Genomic DNA, 25,163 nt, shown 5'->3' on the forward strand with positions numbered 1-25,163 from the left:
CTTAGCTACATTTTACAGATTTGAAAATAATTTTGTTGGGCCATCAACTAACTACGGGTGTTTTCCAGCAAAGATGTTACACAGTGTATGACTGACACCTACATTGGGTTCTCTATATTAGACTACTAGTACTGAACTCTAACTATAATTTTAATATTCGATATAACTATAATTTTTAAATATAATGTACTGAAAGATAGTTCTGGTTTTTATAGCAATTAACTTAAATTTACATAATTTAAATGTGGTCCCACAAAATTATATTTTCAGATCTGTATTTAACTATAACTTTTAGATATGTCAGCAAAACCTTTCTTTCCATAATCTATATTTACCCAACTTATCAATTAACGTATCAATTAACGGATCATTGAAAATAATTAACTGTGAAAATTACTTACATACAATTTAAAACGTATCAATATTGAAAATAATTAATTCTGAAAATTGAACTATTTCTGTCATATCTGTTAAGTAAATTTGTTAAGATTTAATTGATTTATTGTAATTTAACTAACCGAACCGTATTGCTACCCGCGCTGTCTGTGCTGGAAGCGCTTGGTCTTTGATCATTTCTATAATATTTCGTAGGCGTGACACCACCTCCGTCGACAGATTGCTGAGATTGCCTACGTCTGTGATGACGACAATTATGCTTACGATCACCTGGACTGTCCCGTATCTGAGATTGTCCCGTAATCACTGAATCCCTCCTCGACCTCGCGCTCTCTCCCGAACCGCGGCGAGAGTTTCTCGATTCGCCTGAACCTGCAATAAAAATAGAAAAATAGTAATCAATAAGATACACGTGTACAATTCTTTAAGCAATTTCAATGCATTTTAAATGCATTTTTTCCATAAAGATAAGTTTTCTTTACATCGTTTGAAAATTTATATTTTATGCAAATGTACATTAAGAGAAATATTTGGTATGAATAATCATTACTTTGCTGATATGAATTACAAAAACTTTCTTGTCTTTTAATTTAAAAATAAGATTCACTGGCATAAAAATAAAAATTACTAAAATTGAAATGCAATATAAGTCCAAAAATTCCGTACAAGTCTATACGTTATGTCGTCATAACTATTGAAAGAAAATGAGATGTGCCATCTTCTCTAAACTTTTTCCGAACTCGACTATTCTGGACCGATATAGGTATAACGAAACTTAATTTGTTCCTAATATAAAATTCATGATTTTCAGAACATCCCCAATTTACTTTCAGTAATATCGCGACTCGCGAAATTAGTAGATTCTCCGTGAAACGGGATTTCAATGTAGATGTAAACGTGCTATTTTTAGACTGTTACTGATAAAGCGACTTTCCTCTCGCTGAAAATTTTACCTCGGCGTGGTGTAGGCGAGATGACAGTGGGCGGCGGCTGTGGTTGCAGCAATACATCCTTTTTGCTCCAAAGTTTAGCTATATCGTTCTTAAGGTCACTGATGGCGGAATCTCGTCTGGATTTGCTGGACACTTGGCTCCGGATGCCGCTGTCGACCGAACTCTCCCGCCTTTTTCGCAGGCTGACCAGGTGGCTGGCGTCCGTGGTAGTTTGTCGCGACCACGGTAGCGATTTGGCGATATCCGCCAAGGTTTCTCTTCGACAAAGCTTGTTGCCGCGGCTGCTTTTCGTGGAAATACCTCCGCCACCCCATTCCCGCAAAATATCGGTCAATTGAGCGAGACTCGATCGCCGTCGGCGCTGGTTCGTCGGTGAACAATCTTGAGTTTCGCCAGGTGGCGAGATTGACGTGATCTGTGCCGCGGAATCTCGTCTGCCTGTTCCTAAGGGCAAATACATTACGCTATATACTGAAGAGATGGTTATTCGATTGTAAGATAATGCTGTCTTATTATCGAGTTGTTACAAAAGTCTCATACGACAGTAATAGGAATTTAATAGGAGTTCTTGTAGCTTCATTAAAGTAGATTGTCAATATTGAAACATTATTTTGCATATACATATTTTTCATTATATTTTACGTATACCTATAGTAGAGAAAATTACTCGAGAAACGTGTGAAAATATGAAATATATTAATTACGCAATTATATTTCTTTATTCTCAAAACGTTATTCTTTTGTGTTATAATTTTCTATTTAGCAATATTTTTTTTTTTTTTAAAGAATGCATTTTACTCTCGAAAAAGATAGATGAGAATATAAATACCATTAACTTCTGACTTTAATATTTCCGCAAAACACACACACACACACACACACACCGTCATTACAATCCGCATGAAAATGAATTCAAAGCACTTTTGCATGAGAAAACCAACGAATTTCCATAATGTGCTTTCGTGCGAAAAATTCTGGTTACGGGCTAAAAGCGTGTCTATGCATACCCAGGCGTTGCCTCAGAGTGGACTCCTCCACTTGCTCTCGCACGAGGTCGTCCCAGCCGTTGCCACCCTGCCATATCAGCCCGACTTGATGACTTAGGATCGGCAGGTTGCACACGAAGCAGATCGCTGTCATGGTCCTGGAAAAGAGGAAGCGAACCGTCTTGGTTTAAGCCGGTAAGGAAAGCGCGACGTCCGCTCGCAAGCGGAACGGAAGAACTTTCAACGGAAGAAGAAGGTGCATCTCTCAACGATAAAGTTACGTGAAACCAGGCCATGCCAACAGAGCGCTTGAAAGTGATAATTTGTCGAAGTCGTGGTTTCTCTTGTAAGCCCCCGAAAAAAAACGCGTTCACGATAGGGATGATCGTCATGCTCGATTTTGCGTGAAGCTATTCCGGTATTCGAGATACAGCGGGCGGAGGCGCACGAGATATTGATATATACAGATGCGAGCCTCTTCCTGCTTCTTTATCACCACGAAACCACGCTTCGTCTACTTCGCCCACTTCGTAGATACGATCGAAAGAACTTAACGAGATATCCAAGATAATACAAACGTAGCTAAGTAGAACAACACTCTAACAATGTACAATAGACACAAGAACGCAAGTGTAATAGTTAAAAACGGCAGTTGTGTAAGCTCGACCATGTCGACGTCTGATAGAGATACGCGAGAATAATCTCAGACTATGTTAGCGCGAATGTGGAATTTTAGAAAATAACGCGAAATATTTCCAACAAATTAATATAATATGTAACGAACAGAAATAGATCTTGCAACAAATATCGTAAACATTCTCGCATCACATTTAGAAAATAAATAAAAATATATTTAACATCAATTTAATCATGATCATGACACTTATAGATACAAAATAAAAAAAACCAATATTCTTACTTTTTATCCTCAATTTTAAGACATTCGCGCTATATAAAATTACCACGACAATGACATGTTCCGTTTAATGTTTAATATATGTAAAATTGAATTCTTTACGTCGTTCGGAATTAGCATAGATTTAAATATGAATAAGGTAGGTTTCAAAGGAGAAGCGAGTAAACTCAAGAACTCATTCTAACGTATGCAAAACTCGAGATCGTCGAGATCACACAAATCGATATCAGCTTCCGGTCTAGAAATGTTACCGCAGCGTGTTTCGCGAGCGCCGATGAACGTCATTCCAAAAGCGTGGATGCATAAAGAAACTCGAGATGTATATATATATATATATATTACATAATATAATATATATATATACAAATTACTATAGAGCGAGAGAGCCGCATATTTTTTTCTCATTGTATACAGCACATACTGAAAACTTTTTTAGAAGGCATATATCTGATTTGATGTTTCGACCTGTAATGTCGAAGTCTGGGGCTCTGCAACGACATCGCATGGCAAGGGCCTGGCCGACCTGCAAAAGATACACACACACAAACTTTTTTTTTTCGATAGACTGCTACCGAGTAGTAAAGTAGTTGATGTAGAGAGACATCGCGCTCTCGATGATGCTGTATCCTGTAAAGGCGCATGATACTTGAGATAGCGTGGGAGCAACCGATGATCACTTTTAATTACAAGAGTCACTTTGTTTTTATGTAAACCGACGCGACGCGCGACGCCACCATCGGTTTCTTATAAGCATTATCGAAAATCAATGACGTTGTAACAGACAATGGAGTTTGATTATGATAATGTAATGCAAGAATACTGTGAATAAATAACGTGCTGCGACAAAATATGTAACATGATATTATATATATAAATATATATATATATATATATATAATAATAATTTCCCACACATTTTATAAAAATATTTTAACAGTCGTTTAATCAGTCGGATCACGATATCAAATTAAATATAAAGTTTCACCGTATATGAGAAGAAATATAATTTTAAAATTATTCAACCTATTAAAATATAGAATATTATCATAAATGTATTATGTGAGAATTTTTACATCACTTGAATACATATTTCACCTCCGGTTTCACCCACATCTGATACCCGTGTATTAAGTGAAACTTGATAGAACTGCATTCCCCGTCAAATATGCGCGAACTTTGAATTATACGCTACAAATTTCACTCATATACGCACTTCCATCCATAATCTTCCCATAATTCCCGCGAAACTGATTCGCTACAAGCTTTGCCATATATTAATAACATTCCAGAAACTCCTACTCATAACGGTATTACCTCGTTAAAACTTAATTATTGCGTAGCCTTATGTTAAGAGAAATCGCAAGTCGACCAACTCCAATCCATTCGTATGCTAATACAACCGGTCGTTAACGGCAAAGTTTAACGGCTTGTATAAGACGAATTAAGAGAAGTAGTTCAATGGGCGACAAAAGCGTTTCGGTAAAGCGTAATTACAATTTTGTCAGAAGAACAGTAGACAGAAAAAACTGCAGCTTGTTAAAAGCTGGACCCGAAACGTGCGCGGACAACAATTAATTAATCTCCTTGTCAAAGCCATAGAACTTACTTATGCACGAAGTGACCTAATTAGCGATTCACTTGCCCCAATTACTTCGCTCTGCCAAACAAACGAGCATCAGTAACGAATGCACGTTTAAAATCGATTGTCAATAAGTTTGGATGTAAAAGTTTCTTAAAAGTACGAAAATTTTACATATTAAAAAATGTAAGTCAATATTATTTGTAAATTATTCAATTAAAACTTACAATTTTGTAGTTCTCATATTTTTTTCTTTTCAAGTTTTATTTCATTTTATTTCATTTCTCTGATTTAATATTAATTTTAATTAATTTTTAATTAACACTAAATGAAAATTTACAGAATACAACATGCCCCAGCTTTTCTAAAATTCTATCTCTTGGAAAAATTCTGGAATTGTAAAACAGTTTTTTTTTAACAATGACTGAGTATTAAATGTATAGTATATGTAACTATGTAAGAAAAATTCAAATAAAATAGAGATATTTGAAAAAGAGATTAACGAGATTATATTATTGCTAAATATATAATGTTTTTTCAGAATACAGAAAAAATCCTTAATACAAATCCCAACAACAAATAGAATTTTTTTTCTTTTTTTTTACTAATGTTATTTGAGACTACGAGAAAGTGCAGATGCACGAAAGTACGCAGATTGCAAACTTTTATTTGCCCGTGCTAAAGCCCGCATCCGAAAGCCACACTGAGGTTTGTAAAGCGCGAGAAATTACGCGAAAAACGTATATTATGGCAAAGAATATAAATTTATAAAAAGATCGAAAGCATAAAACTTTTAATTTTCCTGCTATTAAATATAACCATATTAAATACAAAGGATTTTATAATACAGCATAATGAACGGAGAAATGTATAATAATTTTTTTGTTGGTCACCGCAATTTTATGCATCATTAAAAATGAATTCCATTGCGAAAAGATGTTTTAGTCGATTTTACAAAATATTTTTTTAGAAATGAAAATTAATTTTAAGAATAAACTTATCATATAATTTTTTTGTTTAGAAAAACAAATTTTTTAAATAAAAATTTTCTCTTTGTTGTGGTTGCATTAATATTAAGATATATTAAATCTTTTTTCTCCTTTTAAAATTAAAAAACGTATGAGGTTTCAATAAATTAATAATTTTACGTTTTAGAAATTTGTTTTGAAAAAGTTTCAGGAATTTGATAACATTTTCAACGAAAGATTTGTTTAAAATAATTTGAAACAATAACACTTTGAATTTTACGATATTAAGAAAATATTATGTAATAATATTTTAATAGTCTTATGTTACAATTATGAAAATACGTTCCTTGATTTCTTTTTAATAATAAATATTGAAATAAATCATGCGTACTTTTTCGAGTTATGACTTCTCAATATTTCCTCGATTTTAAGACATTATGGTGAAACATCCAGATCACCACCTTGCATTACCGTAATACGTCTGGTTTAACGTCACATTATAGCTTGTATTATCGGTCGGCAAAACGTCATTAATACGACAGCTTTGACATTTCCTGTTTCAACATCCATTGTGCGTTAATAATGTCGATTGCGAGAGCTAAGCGGAAAATGGTTCGTGTTATGTGACCATAGAGCGAAACGTTGTTTCGAAGAACGGAAAATAAAATTCATTTTGTACGTAAGAAATGTGTTTATACTTTCTTGATATTACTGCATTGTATATTTTTAAGAGAAAAATGCTTGAAGGGATTTAAATAATTTGAAATTATACAATATTAAAAAATTGAAGGAAATTTTCTTATTCTTATATTATTATTCATATGTATATAATATATATATATATATAAAATTCTTCATATCTAACAATTGCGTGGTATGACTTACTAACGTTATGCGCGTAAAATGAATTACTCATGCGAGCATCACGTTAACATTGAAATTATGAACATGCAATAGATATCCCGCAATATCATATTCGCTCCTGAATTTAATTTTACGCAACGCGACACGCGTGTGTAATTCGAAGCGTCGTAATCAGAAACTAGTACATAGATGGGAAGCAAGAAACGGGATTGCATATTTCAAAAATTTATGTGAACGTGCATATGCAGGCGTTGCATTTTTAGTTCACAATAATTGTACAGCATAAATATGCTTTCATCAACTATGATTGTTGCTGCACTTGAAGCATTGAATATTGATTCTAAAGTCTTATTACAAAAGAAATATTAATGCATTTTTAAATCCAATAATGATATTATTAGTACAGCATCAAAATATATCCTCAACTCTCGAAATTTTGTTTCAAAGTTCTAACAGTAATGAGAGAGAATTAACTTTCTAATCTTACAATTATTACGAAACGAAATAGAGCAATCAAATTTTAATGACTTATTCTACTAATAATATTTCTATCCGTTAATATCAAAGTTTAAACTATATTGTAATAAAATGAAAAGGCTTGAGAAATTTATTTTCCAGAATAAAATATTTTCGATATTGAATGCATATCATAATTTTGTAAATGTTTCATAAGAAGCTTTGCATTTTTATTTCGCAAACATTGCTTTTAAATTATATACAATATACCACGTGGTGTAAAAATCCTTGTAATGGCAAGAAGTATTTTAAGATGTTTGCTCGAAGGTAATAATAACTCCTAGGATATCGCGAGATATCGCTATGATTGCGGCCTCGTAAAAACGAGCAAAGTTTATTCGCAGAAAAAACTTGCAGAAGACTCGACGAAGTAGTGCTTGCGCAAATTGAAGGACTCGTTTCCTTGCATCGCAGATCGCGACGCAGACCACGCGAAGTACCTTAATAAAATCCGACCCCAAAACTCGTCGGAAGAAAAACTCATCCGGCATCGTTTTGCAAGCTCATCTGCGAACAAGCTGACGGTCAGTAACAGTTAGATGAGGGAAAATGGGATGCAAAAAAAAAATAAAATAAAGCCATCCTTCAGATAAAACAAAATCTCTTTGCTTTCATCCTGGATGAAAATCGCAAAAGATTTTTCAGGTAAAAAAAATGGAACAAAACTTCTATCTTGAACAACATTCATCTATCACTTTCTGGATATTTTAATTGACACAGATATTGTTACTACGCTTTTTACAGTTAATAACCTGTAAATTTTTGTTTTAGTCAATAATATTATTATTCTGTTTTGATTATTCTGTGTTTAGGAATTGCTTTGTAATAAATGATGACATAACGTACGTAATTAAAAACTAAACATTGCTTAGTGGATGTCTATGAAAAATACGTAACGCAAGTATAAAACAACTGAAACGATTCATACAAATATAGCAGTACGATACGAAAACGAGTTTTTATTCGGAAATGTCAGAAACGTATTACGAGATAGAACCGGTATTCTCCACATAAATGATGGTAAAATGTCCCTTTATCGAGACGGTGCGGTATGCACGTTTTGTAAACTCGATCATGTCTGCCACGCGTTTAAAGCTTTCTATCGAGTTAAATATTTGAGGATGACAGGGAATCGATAATGGAAGTATCAATATGCTTTATAGGGAGACATTTTTGTGAAGTAGCAAATATTTAAAGAACATTGTTCAAAGATACTATTTTTATATATGTATATAATAATAACTTTAAATTATGTGTATATATTGTGTGTGTGTGTGTGTGTGTGTGTGTATATATATATATATATATATAATTAAATAATCGATACATATATATATATATATCTCGATTATTTAATTATACTGATACTATAAATTGAATCTATATTAATATTCATAAATAATTTTTCAATTCATGTTGGTTTTAATTAAGTGCAACTATTACTGCAGAACAAAAATGTCTGTTACCTTTAAAAAACGAAGTTATATTTAAAAAAAAATGTTACACAAATTAAATTAATCACATGAGAGAGAAATAAAAATTTTAAGCCGAATATTTGATTAACTTTTTTATCACTCTTGGGATATGTATGTTTCATGGAATTTTCAAATTTCTAAAATGAAATTTCTATCACTCATACATATTTTCCATTTCGAAAGACTTCGAACAATATTACAAAAACATTGTAGTATTAGAAAGAGTTAAAGACTATTAATATCATTCAAAAATGTATAATATATTAAAATTTTCGCTACATAATTGAAATTAAAACAAAATTAATGTGTCACGAATGAGAAGTATAAAATAAATGGATTGTAAAATAGACTGAAAGAAAAAAAAGAGAGAAAAAGAAGAGAGAATTATATATATGAGAAGCAAAATAGACCATCGCTTTTAATACTGAAATTGGTATTGCAACTGACGATAATTGCTTTCAGGAAAGCTCTCTTGACTTGCAAAAGATCTTTTCGTGCAAGAATCCGTTTAAGTATTTATTTTCTTTATCTGTTATTGGACACGATTCTTCAATATTTTTCTGTTAACTCTGTTACATTCTCTATATGTACAATAGTAATTTCCAGCAAATCAAGTCGTTCGAAGCAAATCGAAAGAAACTTGCGAAGATAGCAAAACAAACGTTATCCATATCCAATTCTAGTTGACGACATACGATTCGCGATTATTTGCTATCTAGAGATCACGTTTCGTGATACGATTGTTCGTGATGGACGTAACAATACGAATGCCAGGGATACTCGTGCACGTCCCAAGTGGTTGTACCTGAAGCTCGATACTTAGAAGAAATACTGATCCACAGGTGGGCGTTAAAAGATGAAAGGCATGACGGTGTTGGTCGGTAAATATCTTTCTCTAACATCTTCGCCAGGAAATTCTACCACGAAAATATTTTTTCCAGAGAACTGCTAAGTGTATACTATTATTTATTAATTTTTCTCTTGAGCTTCACGAACTTGCAAGCAAAATTGGTAACAAGATATAACATTATCTCAAAAAGATTGTACGCATATCGATTATCTTTCATTCATTATTTTGTGCATTATTTTATCGATATGCAGTTTGTGAGAGAAGTAAAAAATCCTGTCTAAAAGAATTCCAATTTTCTATACAAACTTCTATACAAATATTTATGTACGTTGCAATTTTTTCCGAAAATATTTTGAGCTGCAAAATCTACTTGGTCATCTTATCGACTAATTAAAGAATTGAAACATGATATTTGAAATATAGCAACGACATTTGATGAAAAATCTGTAACTATCCGTGTTTCTAGAAAATTTATCCAGAGTGATAAAGAGAGTAAGACGTAACAATGTTTGAGGACAAGAAGCGATCTTGCTGACGAATGAACAACGTTTCAACGTCGTGCGAAAGTCCCAGAAGGCTTGTGGAAACGACGGTGAAAGAATAAGGAATCGAGGAAGCGAAAGAGGGACGCATTGAGTCACGAGGATCAAATGCGAGAAGTGAAAATCGGGCACGCTGTTGCTTGGTGCCGAACAAAAGCTGACAAGGGTATCCCCATAGCAACCATCGCGACAACGTTGTCCATCAGGAAAAGAGAAAGAGCAAGCGATGTACAATTGGGACGTTTCATGGTGAACGGAACAGGGAGGAAGAAACCGAAGGATCCGCAGGATTCCCGAGGGTGGAGCAGAACTAATATCCTTTCTCTTGTATCGCTAAGAGAAATTTATGTTCACGCGGAGACTAGATTATGGATCAAGACTCTAACCAAAATGAAATTTTCTCAGTATATAAATATAATCAGAGACACAATGTTTTGTCACATTGTCGTCTCAATATTATGAAGTGCTATAAGTATTATATATGAGCTACTACTTCATCCGTATTTCTATTTCACTGTATAATTATGAGTAATTATACGTTCAAAGAAGCATTATATAATTTGTAAGTTCAACAGTAATTTTCTGTTTACGACAAAATTGTAAATTGTGTTAACTAAAATTGCTCGATTTACGACCTGCTTACTAGGACAGTCGCTTATTTCAGAATAAGCGAAATGAATATGTAAGAGATTAGAATATTAGAAAATTACAGTATTTTTAATATCAAATTTATAGTATATTTTAATATCAAATATATTGTAAAAATTGATTTAGGATAACTCAGGTATATACAACACCTATCAAAAACTTAATTTATTAAGTATTAAATATTATTTACTATGTTTAAACAAACTATATCAGTAAAAACTTTGTACTGTCTATCATTATGAAAAAAATATTAGAAATCCGAAATATTTATATTTCGTATTAAAAAATGAACTTTTTTAAACCCTTGCATTTTTGCCGTAGGGATGGGATATATGGCTACTCATAGGGGGAGGGGAGGCGGGGGTATGTATGGCTCATACAAAATTTACAAATAATGCATATATTATAAATAAGACGTAAAATGATACAATAACTTATAAAATGCGTTTATAAAGTTTTATTAAGAAATAAGAATGATAAATATGTATATGAAGTAATAAATAATAATTACAATCTTCCCAGATGTATTACAAGTGTTATGACATGAGGTATATATTTCATGTAATGTGTTTATTGTATTTAGTGCACTGAATTCAATCTGCGCACTTTGTATGCTTTGAGCATAAATCCCGCCTGTTAAAAATGCCATATATCCCAAATAGGTAGGATATACAAAACAACAAATTAAACAAAGAATACAAGAGCAAAGTAATACTTGTATTTTGTTATACAACATACTTTACTATTCCTCTACATGTATCACGAAATAATCACTAAGTGATTCTTTTGCACGTCCTACAGTAATCATTTTATGTAAATTATAATTTATGATGGCGCTACTTAACACAGTGACAAATCGATTCAACTCACAATAATTTCATTAATATTAACAGTAAGAAACTAAAATCATAACACAATACTAATATAACATAAAGGCATGTAATAGAGTAGTTACGGGAAAATTACCGTCATTCTTTCTATTTTTTCTGACTTCTGTGGCGTAAAACCCAGCGCAGCGTATTTGCCGGAGTTACCCTAATAATAAATTATAAAAGTTACAAAAAATTGTTAATATTTCTTGTAAACTAATGAAATGTATTGCAAGTATAATATCTAATACTTTTGTATAAATTTTACAATTTCCAAGCAAACTGTGCGCCGATTATTTGTCTTGAAATAACAAATTAAATTGACAAGCAATTTAATTTTTTATTGATGATAATGAGTCTCTTCAAAAAATATGAAAAATGTAATGTAAGCACCATAAATATAAATATCAATAGTCTGAAAAGAGCCTGTATGTTTTTAGATTTTGCGAAACTAACAAATTGATAAACGAAAAATAAAACTATACTTTAGATATTTTTGATATGTTGTATGTTAAAATTAAAAAATATATTCTTGTGCGTTATCGTTACTAACCAGAGAGAAAAATTTCAGAAAATTTTTTATGAAATTTTTTAAAATGTAATTGATATAAAAGTATCAAACACCGTTTATTACGAACAATATGCTATCCAGACACATTTCAAAATCATGTTCACGATGATAATTAAAACTTCAGTTTTTATAAATCTGGCAGAAAACAGCGTTGGGATTATTTTACCGGAAATATATGAAAAATGCAAGAAAGGTTTTTCACGTAAACTTTTCGTACACATCCGCACGAGCATTGTAAATGAAACAACAAAAATATTCGGCGACACTCTGTACATTTTTAATTGGATATCGTTCAAAAATCTGTCAAACGTGAGATGTATATACTAAATACTAACGTGATTTCATCCGTTTTTGTTCTAAAATCTAATAATTTTAGTACCCTCATTAAAATGCATTTTATCCTACTGGATCGTTTACGTTTTAGTAAATTAAACGTTTTAATAAATAAAAACTATGTTCCAAAAATTTTATTTTATTAAATACTTACATTTAATGCATAAAAAAATTATACACCCTCCTTCCATTTTCGTACCATTATCTTTTTTAAAAAGTGTAGAAGCTTATACTCTTTTTTTCGTAATTCAAATATAATTTAATTTAATTTAATTTAATTTAATTTAGTTGCAAAGCTTATGAAAAAGATTACATGTAGTCCGTGTAATCCTACTTAAGATTACAGGTATTACATTTATTTGTACGACAAATTTTTCAAGCTTGTTGATTGGCTATAGGATAGAAATTGGCTATCTGATCAGAATTCTGTCCTGCAGCCAATTAACACAGTCATATACACTTGAAAAATTTGTCATACGACAAATGTAATGTTAGTCTAATATTTTAATATACCATACCGTTAATGCCTGTTTCTATCAATATAGATTACGTAAAAATAATATTATTACGTAAAAATAAAATATATATTAATTTAATCAATAATTAATTCTCTTTTTCATCAAATGATGAATGTTTGTGTTGTACTATTCCATTAACATAGAATTATTAATTTTTTTATTGTTTAACACATGGGAAAAAATAGTAAATCTAATTTTAATCTCGTTTTAATTCTTCATCTTTTCTAATTTTTAGAACTAGAAAAAGCTGAAGAGTAAGTTGAATCGAGATTAAAAATCTGCATTAGAAACGGGCATAAGAAATTTCCCGCGCGACGAGCGAACAAAACGCGTCACGTTGCCAAGCCTGGCAACTGCCGATTAGTTCACGTCGTACATACTTCGTTCCATCGCGTCGCGATACACCGATTAGGCGGTTCACGATCGCTCCATGTTCTTGTTTCTTTTTAATCGCATCCGAGTGAGTTTCATGTACGAACGAGCGTCGGAAATATCGAGTCTGTGGCGGATTATCATCTCAGTGTATCGATCGATTGCGATTAGCTCGTCATTCGGTATTCGTGATCGCTATCTATCATGTCGTGTCACGATGTCGGTCTAAACGTCGCGCGCTTTCCTGATAAGTACACGACATTTCGTGTGTTCCGAGCACGTCAAGCATCTTGAGTGCCATTCAGCACGTCAAGGAGCTTTAAAAGGGAGCGTTGAGAGATTCGCCGCAAGGGATTCGTCGAGACAGTGATTCCGCCTACAATATTCGCGTATAATGGTAACTTTCATGCCCGCCATAATTGCACGAGAGAGAGAAAAAGAGAGAGCGAGAGAGAGAGAGAGACGTGATATAATACTTGTCAAAATTTTCTCGTTGACGCCAAAATACTCGCCAAAGAACTGTCATTATCTTAATCGGATTAATTTTCAAATTATTCTATTTTATTAACATAAATAAAATTAATTTTTTATTAATTTTTTATTTAATATATAGGAAAAAGTTATAAGAGAAATGAGTACATAGAAATTTTATTTTAAACAATTCTATTAATATTAATATAATTAATCGCCGATTAACTCTCTGTCTTTTATCAAATAATATCCATAATAATTCTATTAACATAAAAGATTATTAATTTTTTAATAGGTGGAAAAAGATTAAATTATGAACAAGTTATATAATTGAAATTTTACTTTAATTTTACCATCTGATTATATATATTAATTTATATAACCAATAATTAATTCTTTTTTTTGTCAAATAATTGTACTATTTTATTAACACAAAATAATTAATTTTTTGTTATTTAACATGTGGGGAAAAATATTAGATTGAAATTTTGTTTTAAGCAATTAATTTAATCAACGATTGACTTAAGTTACAGTCAAGTGATAGCTACTATTTTATTAAAATAGAATTAATTTTTCGTTTAACATGTGGAAAAAAAAATATTAGATTAGAGATGGCGAATTGTAGTTAAAAATTTTACTTTAATCAATTCTACCGATAGAATTAATCACCGATTAGATTAATCGGAGTCTTTTTTTTTTGTCGCTCTAAAAATCGAAAATGCCGGATGAATTTACGGACGAACTGCCAGTTAGTCCGCGTGATCTCGATTTGACATATCTTTCTACATCCGTGAGTGACATCGATCGACGAGATTCGTTTATATATTTCGCGAATGTGTCCGCGTGCGTTGGAATATTGCGAGTACATTGGAGAACTTCAAAGAATCGTGCGGCAGTGGATTATATACAGGCGAAACATTCGGATCTGCAACACCGGATAACAGTGTGAGTACCCTTCGTCGTTTTTTTTTTCTATTAAATTATTTCCAGACTATTTCCGTTGCGCAAAATAAAAAGAATGTTTAATACAGACAGTATTTTTTTTCTTTTTACAATCCTGTGATATCTCTACAGTTGAATGATTGTAAATACCAAAGCTGCTTTAGACATTATCTGGTGTAAAAAGTATATATTAAAACTTTTGATAGATTTCATCTGCACGTTATAACATTTATGAAATGTGTCAGATAATATACAATTGACGATGTACGTGTTTGCCTGATATTTATCTCGTTGAAGGCAATTTTCCCACGAGATAGATAAATAAATTAATTGAAAACAGATGTACATAAACTAATTGGAAACGAACAACCACTTTAACTGCCATTTTTTTAAATTGTTATTAAATTAATAACAGATCCGAATGTATTCTATATATTTACAACTTGGAATATAAGATCGAAAATAAAGTCGAGAATCACGAAATTAAAATGTCAAAAGCCAAGTTAAACTATGGTATTTTGCTATAACTGTAAATTAAATTGTTGCTGTTCGCCACCGGGCACTGGTGAACTACTCGTCAAAACTATGAAGTGAATTTTAGAGATGGGAAAAAACAAGGACGTGCACGCCCCCGTTTTCCGCTAACGGGCACAAGTGCGATTTAAAAGTCAAATTCAGCGACCATGAACGACGATAAAGCAGAGCATTAAATGATAAACGGAGCGGGAATGAGTGTGATACGCTTCGCTAATAATTCATAGTAAGAACTCGCGCGATTAATTAGGCAGACGTTGGCTGTCGCTTGGGGGAAAAACGTCGCGTAAAATATGTGGCCAAAAATATCAGAAAGAACCGTCCCCTCAATTTCGGATTTAATGAAGCGTTTTCTGCAGTTAATACATTGTCACGCTTTAAAAATCGAACGGAATGAATCGTCGAAATAGAATGAGTAGGTACTCCGATAAACGAGACAGCCGCGAATCCAGTGCTCGACATGTTCGAAATAAACAACTTCATAGTGCATCCGAGCGTGAAAATGTACCAGGACGCGCCTTCGATGAAATCAATTTGAAGTATTTCCATTTCTGCGGGGTATTTGAAAGAATCATTGATAACACGTATTAGAATTTCACATAACTTTTAGGCTGGATTCACTTTTTTTATTTAACTTCAATTCGCTACTTTACTCTTTTGTTTATTCATTAGAATAATTCATAAATTATCACATAGTTTATCTGAAAATGGAGAAAACTGATCCTTAGAGATTTATCAAAGTATTTGTATTAATTAAATCAAATTCACGTAAAGATTTAAGAAACAAAATTAGAATGACACTTAAATTTCAGCTTTTCGAGATAGCTGTATGCATAATCAGTAATCACACAAAGCCACGCGGTTTCGGGACTCTCGTCTTTCAAAAGATTAAGCGTCTTAATCCTTTAATTATTTAAATATTTCATCAAGAAATCTCCTTGTAATTATCATCTCTAATGCTCATGGATCAAGATATCACAGAATCTAAAGTTACTTACTCGAGATTGTTTACTCAGTATCTTGGTCTGTTCCGTAAGATGAGGAACGTATGGGCGTTGAAGATGCATGTTAGACATATCAATTTCACGATGTCACGAAGGATAAAAATTGTAATACATAAGTAATGCAGACGTGTGTACCTTTCACCGTAGAGAGCGATATAACATTGGAAGCGATGTAGCGGAAAGAAAATAATGTAGCAGTATTTTTTGTCGTTCTGCTTTGAGCAAATGTTTCAAGCTACTTTTTATATTAGAATTCTCTTTATCCAAGAGAAAAAATTAGCAAACAATATCTTCTATCAATTTCAAAAATTATCACAGTCATCGATTTCAATATTAGATTTTATCAAATATTTGTTAACTTAAACTGAATATCTTTCTCTCTTATTCGCAATTGAATAATAATGTAGTTTAAGAAATTTAAAGAACTTAAAAAAAAATCTATATAAATCATTATTAAATAAAATGCTTATATAAATCTTTGTGGTTATTAATAAATGTACTTATAAAGCGATATAATTCGCAAACAAGTTTTTGCAGTTAACTTCGTTAGTAAGTGCATTCTCATCGTCTTATAAATACATTTACGTACACATCTAATAACTACAGAGGCTCACATAGGTATTTTACTTAATAATGATTTATAATTTTTAAAGCTACAAAATTATTTTTATTTTAATTAAAAAGAAATATAATTCGATATTATTAATATCAACATATTAATATTTTGATTTTAAAATAATAAGAATATATTAATTCGACATTTATTTATTCTGCTTATTCCATAATGGAAGATTCCAGAAAATGAAAACTTGTCTCGTCATTTTTCCCAAATAAAGAAAATATTTACTTTTGTCAAAGAAATGAACGTTAAAAATAAATATAGATACGATTGTCATGTCACATAGTAAATCACGTATTCTGTCAACGACAAGAGCTTAGTAGTAGAGATCAATTAAAAAGATCAATTAACACATTTCGACATTTAACGGGAATTGCGTCAAAGGATTCAAAGAAACAAGAGATATGATTTTTATCTATCATTCATTCTCAAAGATAGATTCAACGTAGCTGCAGTATTACAAAATATCAACAATTCTACTTGTGTCACGCGGCACGCAATTTTTAAGCCCTGCACTTCAACTACTTTCCGCTCTTAACAGAGGCAGACAAAATTTTCCATTTTTTAATAGTCTGCTCTCAAATTCCCTTTTAGCAAAATGTTTATAAAGATGTCATTTAATCCTGGCCTTTATCCGCGCAGCAAGGTACGTAGAAGAATCGATAGCGACACTTCTAAAAGCGTCCCCTGTATGCACAAGATGTAAGCAACGCGGAAGTTTTAACTCGAGACTCGTGCGCTGTATTTTATCTTATGAGAAGGATATAAATAACATTTATTGTGAAATAACAAAGTCAGTTAATCGCGTTTTTACTCATTACGAAGCAATTCACGGCATTTCGAATGTAACATGGTTGTAGCCCGAGCATATTTTTCACATATTCTCATATTTTTTATTTATTTAGATGCATTTTTGGTAATTTCCGAAATGGAGAGGAAACAACGCGCGTGAAATTAGTATTATTATCCATTTTTTCAGCGTTCACCGAGACGAGTAAAACGAAACGACGTAATGCTTTTCGCGGTATATAAACTATATGTTAGCCTGGGTCATTCTCAAGTCCTCTCGTCCAGCCATTATCCTTGGAGAGAATTCTATGTTACGTATTCTTCTCTGCGTAAAAGCAGACGCACCGATACTCATACATTAAAAGCTCCACTCACGCTGCTAGATATGAAAAGAGCACTTTTTCAAAAGATGCATCTTTCCAACGACGATCTGTAGAGAGGACAAAGCATGTTACGAGATCTTAAGACTTTTTTTATCAGAGAAAATACGCGTGGAATTAACTTCTCGTAGGGAATTAGCACGAAGAGAAAAAGATTGAGTCTCACTCATCTCTCTTTTCGCATTGATGTTATAAATATGCTATTAATTGAATTATTAATTTTATTAAGCTTTTAATGAAAATTTTAAAATATCAAAAATATGAAAATTTTTAAGTATTTATAATAGTATTAATTTAAACTGTACATGATTTGCAATTTTATTGCAGCATTATAAAAGTTATAAAATTCCATGAAAAATATTGTATATATTTTCGATGAATGATGGAAAGAATTAATTTTTAAATTTACCATTTAAGAATTTTAAAGTCTCCGTTGTGTGGATTTCATCACTCTTGCAAATCTCCGATTTGCCAGTAAAAATACATTATACATTATAAGAATAACAATTTAATGACCAATTACTTGGTTCTTTAAATAAATGATATTTTAAATAAATATTGCAATCTAAATCTTGTTCAATATTTTATCTACATAACGCAAAATATATGTTTATCTAAGCCCGAGATTTATTTTATATATAATATCAAAATGAATGGTGACATTTATACTACAGATAAATACATTTGGCAATAAATATTAAAATACAAACTTTTTTGTTCGTCCATCTATTAGCATTTTTTATCTAAAAAATCGATCATGTATGAAAAAGGAATTTGAGTTATTTATAAGTTATAGATATCGGTTCGATGCCATATAAATCTGTTAATTCTTCAACTCGGAACTTAAACCGTTTCGTTTTTTTTTTATGATACCCGATTATTCGAGAAAGCGTTCGATCATAATCAATAATGCATTGTTAGGAATATAAAAATACGGGAGGAAAGTGGATTGTATTGTATAACCAAGGTACTCGATTCAGCTACGATCGTTTATTGAAAACTACTTCTCATTGAATCCATATAACGTTCATATTGAATCTGCTAGAAAGCTTCTCGATCTTCAGCATGATGCGATTAAGCGATTTAAATCGCACGTGTCAGCAAAGCGCTTGGGTTTACAAGTACGGCTGGACAAGTCGTAATATAAAACTTACTGGTGTTAGCATCTGGCATTCCTAATTTTAGCAGACATTTTGTAAATTCTTCTCTTGACGTAGATTTAGCTGAGACAAATATTATTTACTCCTTTTTTGTAAAAAAAAAAAAAAATGCTCAACTGAATTTCTAATGACGAAATAATGACTGATTCTCTAATAAATTTAAAGACGACTATCTTTTATATTATTAAAATTGAAGTTATGAAACATATTTTAAATTAAGCAGACGGATTTATGTCTAGAATGTAATTCAAATATCAAAATTTGAAACATATTTTAAATCAGCATATTTTAAGCAGAGGGATTTATATCAAGATGTAATTCATATATGTTATCAAGATTTTGAACTTTTTCATTTCGTTTTATTATTAGATCTTCTTTACCTGTCATATACGTGAGATTTCGATATGGATATAAAATATACTTTGATCAAGACCAGACAATATGTATGCTCGACAAAATACGCGGTTAGCCGCAGTCAATAGTTCTCATAATCATCTATCGAAAATCGATACACGATGGAGGTCCTTATAACATTTCGTCATTTCAAGGGTCCTCTCTCCTGCTTTCTGTATCGCGTGCCATCCTGCGATGCCAAAGAGGCGAAACTTGGATGTGCGATCGTAAAACAACCCATACAACTTATAAGATCGCCAACTCAAAGTGCATTTTCCGCTTTATTGCACCATTACGATAAAACAAACAAGTTTATAAGTAGAGAATGGAACAAAATTAAACTTAAATGCGCAATAACTGTCAGGAATATTTCTCATAACTTATAATACCAGAAAAAAATCATAATTGTATGAAATCTAAATGAAAATGTTTTCTAAAAAAATCTATCAATATATTCCCTACTCTGATTTATATTCACGTATGTTTTAACTAATATTAATATTTTATTTTAAAGGGAAGAAAAAGAGAAAGAGAAAGGCGATGATTAAAATATGTAACATAAATCCGTTTAATGTTAAACAGCTTTTAATAATATTTTTATTTCAGTTTAGAAAGTATAACTTTTAAATGTTGAATTTCTCTTTTTAACGAAAAGTAGTAGCTGTAATATAAATTTAATTTAAAGTAGTACATATTAAAGTTTAATGCTGGAAGTGCTCTTATCTTTTTCTTACATGTTTCAACTGTAACTTTACAACTCTGTGATACGCTTAACATCGCACGCGCGCGAATACACAGTCAGATTAAAAGGTCACACATATTTTACATCCATAAAAAAATATTCATAGAAGATGGGATGAAACTACTTTAGATAATTATAAGCAATTCTGCAATATTAAACTGTCAAATGTGTTATCATAGCTTTATGTTATTTTCGATTAGTTATGTTAAATATGCAATATAGTCTTGGAGCAATTTATCATGATACTATCGCAATATATTCCTAAGAAATCTGACATTTTTATATTGACACTTGGATGAGATAAGCGATTTTCAAACACCGTCGCCAATACCCAATTTTCCTCAACGATCGTTCGGTACAATATGATGATGTATGATTCGGCGATATACGAGAAGACCAGTGGATTACGAGACCATGAATGGTTTCAGTGAGGACGAAAAATCACTGATCTTCGATCGTCGGAAAGAAATGGTTACGACGAAACATCGTCGTACCGTAAAAGAGGAGGAACTTTCGCGTAGACCGCAATATATGCGTTCCCAGGGTTGAGCAAACGTTACTTTTCAGTTACTTTTCAATTACTTTTTATAGTAAACAATTTGATGACAATGTTGTAATTTTTTATGACGGTAACGCTAACTAAACGCTAAGGTTGTGCTAAGGTTAAAAAACTCACTTTGAAAAATAACTTGTCACCATTACGCGTTACTTACTGAACAACGTAATAAATAACAAATAACGCGTAACGTTACTCATTAAAAATAACGAATAAACAGGTTACAAATTAAGAGTTATTCAATAACGAATGACTTTTTCAATCCATTACAAGTAACGATTGACTTTTCTAACTCTGATGTTAGCATTACCGTCAAAAAATTCATTATTCATTAATATTATTACCAAATCGTTATTACAACAAAGTAACGGTCAACAAAGTAATGGCGAAATTGACCAATCACAGTCAAATGTGAGAGAATAATCGACTATAATTGGTCAATTTCTTACGGCTTAAGACTTAAAGCTTAGATAATGGCTTATTGTAGAAAGCTCATTAGATATCGTAAAGCTCAGTGGCGAATTTTCGTACGAGTAAGCGAGCAAGCTTTTAAATCCAGCCTTTTATCATTCTTCATCTACGTGACGACAATGAAATCTTCAGTTGACGAGAATGAACTCCCATTTTTCCATTCTTGGCGATACTTTCTTGCTTTTGAAATAGCTATGTTCATTGTCCTAATGTGATACCCGCAAATACAAAAAGAAGACGAACAGAGGGCATAGCTCGAGCAGGGAGCATCTTGCACACGCCAGATTTCTTTCGACCTGATTCGCTGACATAACGTGAAATAGATGAATAAAACTCGGAGGAAGAAGGACGACTGAAATGCGCTTTTGACACTCTGCGGAAGTCGCATGTTCTTAATCAAGCTGCGAGCTGAGAGTGGTTTTTTTCCGCGAAGAAGAGGAATAAGGTGTCATGTGAAAGAAAAATGCCGCGAGAGATCTTCGGAAACGACGTCGTGAAGCTGCGATAAAGTTGGATATTAATACCATCGCCTAGTCACGACTTTGAAACTATGATGGTGAACACGCGGCGTGATTCATCTTTTCGACTTTTGGACAAAGATCCGAAGAGATGCAGCAATGCACTTTATTGCGTACTCGAGAATTATGAAATACGAAGTTTCCGCCGAAACCAATGGATATAAATTCATATGACATAGGTACAAATTTTGTTCATTTGCTTCTACAATGATGATGATAATAGCAAGAAATGGTAATAGCAATGAATTTTTTATGTCATATAAAAATATATCGGAAAAATCACGAAAGATTTTAATCTCAAGTTTAATTGTGAGCTTTTTGAATATATATAGGAGATTTCGAAGTAATTGATTGAAAAAATATTTTATAGATAAAAATAAAAAAAAGATACTCTAGGAACTAATTCTTTGACAACAAATTTACGAGCAATTGTTATTTAGTTTAGTTAAATGTTGGAAAATCTTCAATGTTATTTTATAGATTTTTTAAAATTCGAAAAACGTAAAATTTGACAACTGAAGTAAAAAGAAAAATTGTTCACTTCTGACCTCCATAATTTATCAATATCTCGTTCACGTTAGCAGCGAAATTTTCTTCGTTCACCTGACAACGTAATTTGTCCGGGTACATTTCCCAGACTTCTGCAATATCCCTCTACCGTTTGGTGGGAAATTGCAACGGCGATGATTCCGAGGTTTTCATTGTAATGAAATTACCTGTAAAAATGTCCCGATAGAACATTTCACCGAGGTACGTGGCCCAATTTCAGTTTTCATCGGTCGAGAAAGAACAGCGTCTCGAGGTTTTTTTCCTGTTCGTAGAAAGCTCTAAAATTTTTAACCAAAAAAAGGACCAGCTTGTGTAATATTCGATGACGCTACATACAAGGCGACACACTCGTACTTGTAAATTGTGCGGCCATTCGTAACCTAATTGAATTTCAGTTCAATTTCATGCGCCTGAGAAACTTTGGCTATCAGCTTTCGTATGCATCGAGATTTCTCGCATACCCTAGCTTTTGATAAAGTATTTATTTCGATCTGTTTCGATCGAGATAGAATTATCACACTTTGCATGAGATGTCCGCTTAATTTTTCCGTAATTATTGTTAGATTTACTTAAAGTACCGATTAAATCTTCAAGACATTTAGTACATTAAAAATGTTTTATATATATATATATATATATATATATATATATATATTTCTGTGCAAAATGTCTTTGCCAAACGTGTAAAAAATTGTGTTGTGATATAAAATGTTTCTCTGCGGTTATATTTAATCCTGACGTAACATAAATATATATACATAAAAATGCCAACGTATCGATTTACGCCATTCAATATTTCATCATATTATTTAATGAAAATTTATAAGAGATAAATTAACTTTATTTCCTTCGATATTTTACAAAATAATCTTAGTAGTAGAAATTCCGTCTAAAAAAAGTATCTATTATTAAACATAATTTTTTACTTATGATATATTTTTATATAACTTATATTTAATACATCATACAAAAGATTGTGTACACACACACACACACACACACACACACACACACACACACAATCAAATCTATTGGCTTCCGTGCTTGCTACGAATGCAATTCACGTGCATGTGTCAGAAACTACTGGCGTTGTCTGACCGCAGTTACGGGGCAACTACTGGCACCGATCAGACACGTACAACGTAGCGGAAGGAACGTCGAAGTAAGCGGAGTGTAACGGCGATAGCTGCTGCAGCAGGCAGTGGTAATACCGATAACTCAATCGACACGACTGCATCGCGCGTATAACGGAATCCTCGTACAGCAGGATATTCCCTGCGTAACAGGATACTCGCGTGCAACGTGAACTACTGCTCGCGATTGCGCGATCCAACTATTAAGTCTGATTAAGACTACGTCGAGGAACTCGTTAACGACGTGTTACCGATGTTGAACGACGCTGAACATTCCGGCATTAGTTTCTGTCTCGTCTACGAACATTCGAGTGTAGCTTGGATTGAAATAATTGATTGTTGCGGGATGAACGCGCGTGCCAGCCAACCCGTAACATCTAAGGTCTTGGGTAGTCGCTGCGGTTGATTAGGAATGCATGCTATGATTCACAGCAGATATTTGTACACGTATTGATGCAATTTAAAGCAGAATATCAGAAGCATCTGCGAAATATTTTATGGAATGAAATCGAAATCTATCGAATATATTGGAAAAAGAATATTATCTTAATATGGATTTTATTAAAATAGCAAGAGTAAATTACGAATATTATAAAATATCTTGAAACTGTCGAACGTCAAAGTGAGTGAAATAAATTTTATTTGAATTTAGTTTCGAATTTTATATTCGAATATTTTATTTGAATTTAGAATTCGTTTGTATTATTTCACATTGGTGCAAAATAATATCGTTCTTCTGCTCAACAGAATATATTAGATGTTTCATCGGTCAAGGTATTTAGTTTCATGTATAGCAGCCTTTAGCATTGATATTTAGATTATTACACAAGATTGAATTCGCTGTTAGTATTGCATCGAAGATGCAATAATTTAATAAAATATCTGACAATAAAAAGGAATAATGCTACAGAAATATTTGTTTCGTTTTTTTTTACATCCTCATTATTTCTGCCGAAGAGATTTGATTCAGCTGACTAAAAATGATTGGAGAATTATAATGAATGTAACGAATTCCATTCTTCTTGTTAAATATGAAAAGTAAGTCGAGTAAAAACATTAAAACATCAGATAAATCATTTTTCTTTCTTCTTTTAATTTTATTTCCTTAATTTTGTTCTATTAACTAGATATAACGAATATGACCTAAATAAAATATGCAAAAATTAAATGTATGCGATAATTGCAGTGATACGTCTAATGGTTAGGTTTTTGTCTATATCTATTCCACATAACACCATTGTCTCATGCAAACTTGGACAGTGTCATTTAGCGGTAAAACGCACAGTAGGATTGTGGGCAACTGTTATCTCCGACGAGGGAGATGCGTACTGACCTAGTGATTGCCACGGTATGCATGCACTCATTCTCGCATGCATGTCGCGTTTACCTACAACAATGCGGCATGGCACACAAAGCGCAAAGTAATAATAAACTACGGACACACAGCGAGCTTTGTGGAAAGTTTCGGAGCGCACGCGCTAGTTGGTGTCGGTCATTTCCGATATAAACCAAAATATAAATTCGCAGCTAGTCTCGGGCTAGAAGT

At 32.3% G+C, this 25,163-nt stretch overlaps 1 protein-coding gene and 1 long non-coding RNA gene across 6 annotated transcripts in view; one reads left to right on the top strand and one right to left on the bottom strand.

Moving 5' to 3' along the window:
* Positions 1 to 25,163, bottom strand: part of rsh (Rap GTPase activating protein radish) — a 135,243-nt gene that overhangs the window by 30,140 nt on the left and 79,940 nt on the right. For 2 of the 3 annotated variants that reach the window (XM_087402994.1, XM_087402993.1), the window contains exons 1-4: positions 3,717 to 4,025; positions 2,357 to 2,493; positions 1,350 to 1,793; positions 519 to 768 (exon numbers count right to left, since the gene is read on the bottom strand). In XM_087402994.1, the coding sequence (XP_087259120.1) occupies positions 519 to 768; positions 1,350 to 1,793; positions 2,357 to 2,493; positions 3,717 to 3,892 (1,007 nt within the window). In that variant the 5' untranslated portion in view covers positions 3,893 to 4,025. Of the gene's footprint in view, positions 1 to 518; positions 769 to 1,349; positions 1,794 to 2,356; positions 2,494 to 3,716; positions 4,026 to 25,163 lie in introns of those variants that run through there. The other variant, XM_011065438.2, reaches the window with a different exon arrangement.
* The window catches only part of LOC147910553 (uncharacterized), a 126,667-nt gene continuing 106,602 nt past the window's right edge, over positions 5,099 to 25,163 (top strand). For all 3 annotated transcript variants that reach the window (XR_015544134.1, XR_015544135.1, XR_015544133.1), the window contains exon 1: positions 5,099 to 14,772. This is a non-coding gene — a long non-coding RNA (uncharacterized LOC147910553). The remainder of the gene's footprint in view (positions 14,773 to 25,163) is intronic.

The sequence above is a fragment of the Acromyrmex echinatior genome, chromosome 2 (assembly GCF_024713525.1).
Source record: "Acromyrmex echinatior isolate Ae372 chromosome 2, ASM2471352v2, whole genome shotgun sequence".
In the NCBI taxonomy this organism is placed as follows: domain Eukaryota; kingdom Metazoa; phylum Arthropoda; class Insecta; order Hymenoptera; family Formicidae; genus Acromyrmex; species Acromyrmex echinatior.